The 3096-nt window shown below is 37.6% G+C and overlaps 1 protein-coding gene across 1 annotated transcript; it reads right to left on the bottom strand.

Annotated features, from left to right (window-relative positions):
- Nucleotides 1-407: 407 nt before the first annotated feature.
- Or7a38e (olfactory receptor family 7 subfamily A member 38E) lies at nucleotides 408-1340 on the bottom strand. The gene has a single exon (NM_001000420.1). It carries the CDS (start codon nucleotides 1338-1340, stop codon nucleotides 408-410), a length of 933 nt encoding a protein of 310 aa, NP_001000420.1.
- Between the last annotated feature and the right edge of the window lie 1756 nt (nucleotides 1341-3096).

Below are 3096 nucleotides of genomic sequence, written 5' to 3'. Positions count from 1 at the left end.
ATCTTAGTAATGTGGCTTGCCTGTATCATGCCAACAGCAATAATGAGCAGAATGGAAACTCCAGAAAATACTTGTGCACAAACATAAGATCTATTTTATTTTTGCTCATCCATATGTGTGTGTATGATATTGTGCCTGTTAGGTTAGGTGTGTAGTAAGGTGAGAATAGAGTATTTCATCCCTTGGAGCTTGAATTACAGGCAGTCATGAGCCATGATTATGACGCCTAGGAACTAAATTTTGGTCTTCTAGAGAGGAGCAAACATTCCTCTACCTTTGAACAATCTCTCCAGACTCTCCACAAAATGTATCTATCCCTGTGTGATCTGAAGACAGAGCCCTATTTTTTGACTCTGTAGCTGCACCCTCTGCAATCATGGGAACTTCATCCAGTCCATTGATAGACGTTACAGCTTTCCTTCTAAGAGTCTTTCCAGAGCTCTTTTCACATCTTTATTCCTTAGACTATAAATGAAAGGGTTCAGCATGGGGATGACCACAGTATACATAATGGAAGCTCTTGCAGCAGAATGTGAGCTTTGGACCACAGCAGAACTGATGTATACTCCGATGCCTGTACTATAAAATAAGGAGACAATGGAAAGATGAGAGGCACATGTAGAAAATGCCTTGTGCTTCCCCTGAACTGAGGAGATAGAACGTACAGAGGACACTATCTTGAAATAAGAGTAAAGGATACCACTGAGGGAAATGGCTCCCAACATAACAGGTACAAGATTCATTATGAGGTGACTTGGAAAGTTGTCTGAACAGGTGAGTTGGGACAGTTGATTGAGCTCACAGAAGAAGTTGGGGATTTTCACATCTCCACAGAAGGTCAACTGTAGCACCATTAAGCTCTGTAATAAGGCATGGAAGATGCTGACAACCCAGGACAGCAGAAGCAGCAGGATACAGAGCCGGTGGTTCACAATGACTGTGTAACACAGTGGATGACAGATAGCCACATATCGGTCATAGGCCATCACAGCCAGGAGAAAGTTGTCCAGTTCACCAAAAACCAAGAAGACACACATCTGGCTAATACAGTGTACATAGGTGATGGTCTTGCTCTGGGTGTGTGTATTTACCAACATCTTTGGGATGGTGGTGGAGGTGAAACAGATGTCCACAAAGGATAGGTTAGCAAGGAAAAAGTACATGGGTGTATGCAAATGAGACTGTGTGATGATAGCCATGATGATAAGCAGATTCCCAAGCACTGTTACCAGGTACATGGACAGGAACAGTGCAAAAATGAGGAATTGAAGTTGTGGGGTTTCTGAAAATCCAAGAAGAATAAAACTTGAAAATCTTCTTGTGCTGTTCCCTGATTCCATCAGTTGCATATGACTGTGAGACAAGATAAAAGCAAGCTAATGTGACTCTTCTCACATTGGTATAGATGACATACATTTTCTATTTTCAATACATCAACTTCTTTACTGGTTGCATGGAATTGTTCTTCTTAAGGAGTCCCTGATTCTAATATTGATAGACATTCCTTTTACTCTCCAAACCTTTCCATCAAAAGTCATGTATTCTACAATTTGAATGATAAATTATTATGAATATATAATATTAGTTCTGAATATGGTTCAGGCAGTGCTTAGAGACTTTCTAGAGATTGATAACAAACAAAAAGTACTTCATGTATATGAATGAAAAGAATATAGGAAAGCAAAGAATCATGTTTGCTGCCTTTTGGGGTGATGGTATGACATTTATTTGCTCATGTATAGATTTAGCAGATTTCAACCTTTTAATAACTTTCACCCTTTTCACCCTTTTCAGTGTGTGTGTGTGTGTGTTGGGGGGAGGATATGGAAAAAATAACAACTAAAACTATTGTAAAGCAACTGCCTTATAACAGGACAAAGGGTGCCAATGGGGTGAAGAATATTCCAGTGGGTACAACTTAAATGGAAGCTAGAAGCTGCTTTTATGTGTCTGTTATGCATGTGTATGCATATATCTGTGATTTGTGTATTTTGGAGAAATCATACCCAGGACTTTCTACATAGTAACCAGGTAACATTCTGAACAGATCAATCTGTGTAGTGGGATGTTCTGTGTATCATAGGATACTTAGAAGTAACCTAGCCTCTAATGAAACCTCCCTATATGGCAGATGAGCAGTTCTAGACACTGAAGAGTGAAATTGCTTCACATTGGAATTATGGTTTCATCTAAAAGCAAAATTATTACTTCAGCACGGGTATAATTATAAACCCATGAAAAAGAATACAAATTCACATCACAATGGATTAACATTATATAGTACTCTACATGGTGTGAAACAGTTAAACTTTACTATGAACATTTATTTTCAGATGTCTGTGACTCTTTCTTAGTCTTATTTAGAAGATAAGCAGAGAAGGAGAAAAGCAAATTGGAGGAGATATGTAAAGCATAATGTAAAGGCCAAGAATCTCTACTGGAGCATTTCATACACAATTTTTGAGCAAGGATGCACACATAATACGTAGAGAGATACTTTAAGATATACTAAGAACCCCTGACACAGAAAAGGGCAGCATCACCTAATTGTTTTTCCTTGGTACATTGAGATTGTGGAGATTATTTTGTTTTTTTTCTAGAATCATCACAATTTTATTTATTCAAGGTGCAGTGACTCATTGTGACATATATGCACTTTTATATAGAGTATCTCAATCACATTTCCATTCTCTACTGCATTTTCTTATGTGTCCTGTATCTCATTTTTTCTTATTACCACGTCCAGAATCCCACAATGTTTTAGAATGACATGTTTTCTTTAGTGTGGCTAAAGGTAGGAAAGCACAAAGTGAAAGGAAGGGTAATCATGATACCATGCAGTGTTACTATTATCTTATCATTGATCGTGGCTTTTAATTTATCCCTAGCATCTTCTAATATGCAAAGGATTCAGAGGGATAATTCTACACCAATACACGGCATGCGATGGTCACCTTAAGGGATTTAGTGCTGCTATTTCTTTCAACATTTATTACCTACGAATCTTGTAAGGATTCACATTCTTCTCTTTTTAATTTCTGTTTAAAACATGTAATAAATCACAAGTGTACTGATTTTAAAGGAATGTTTTATTGC

Source organism: Rattus norvegicus, chromosome 7, assembly GCF_036323735.1.
Source record: "Rattus norvegicus strain BN/NHsdMcwi chromosome 7, GRCr8, whole genome shotgun sequence".
NCBI lineage: Eukaryota > Metazoa > Chordata > Mammalia > Rodentia > Muridae > Rattus > Rattus norvegicus.
This window is presented reverse-complemented; position numbering and strand designations above follow the sequence as displayed.

Coding starts and splice junctions, on each gene's coding strand:
- Or7a38e (NM_001000420.1), bottom strand. CDS start 1,340: ATGGAATCAGGGAACAGCACAAGAAGATTTTCAAGTTTTATTCTTCTT.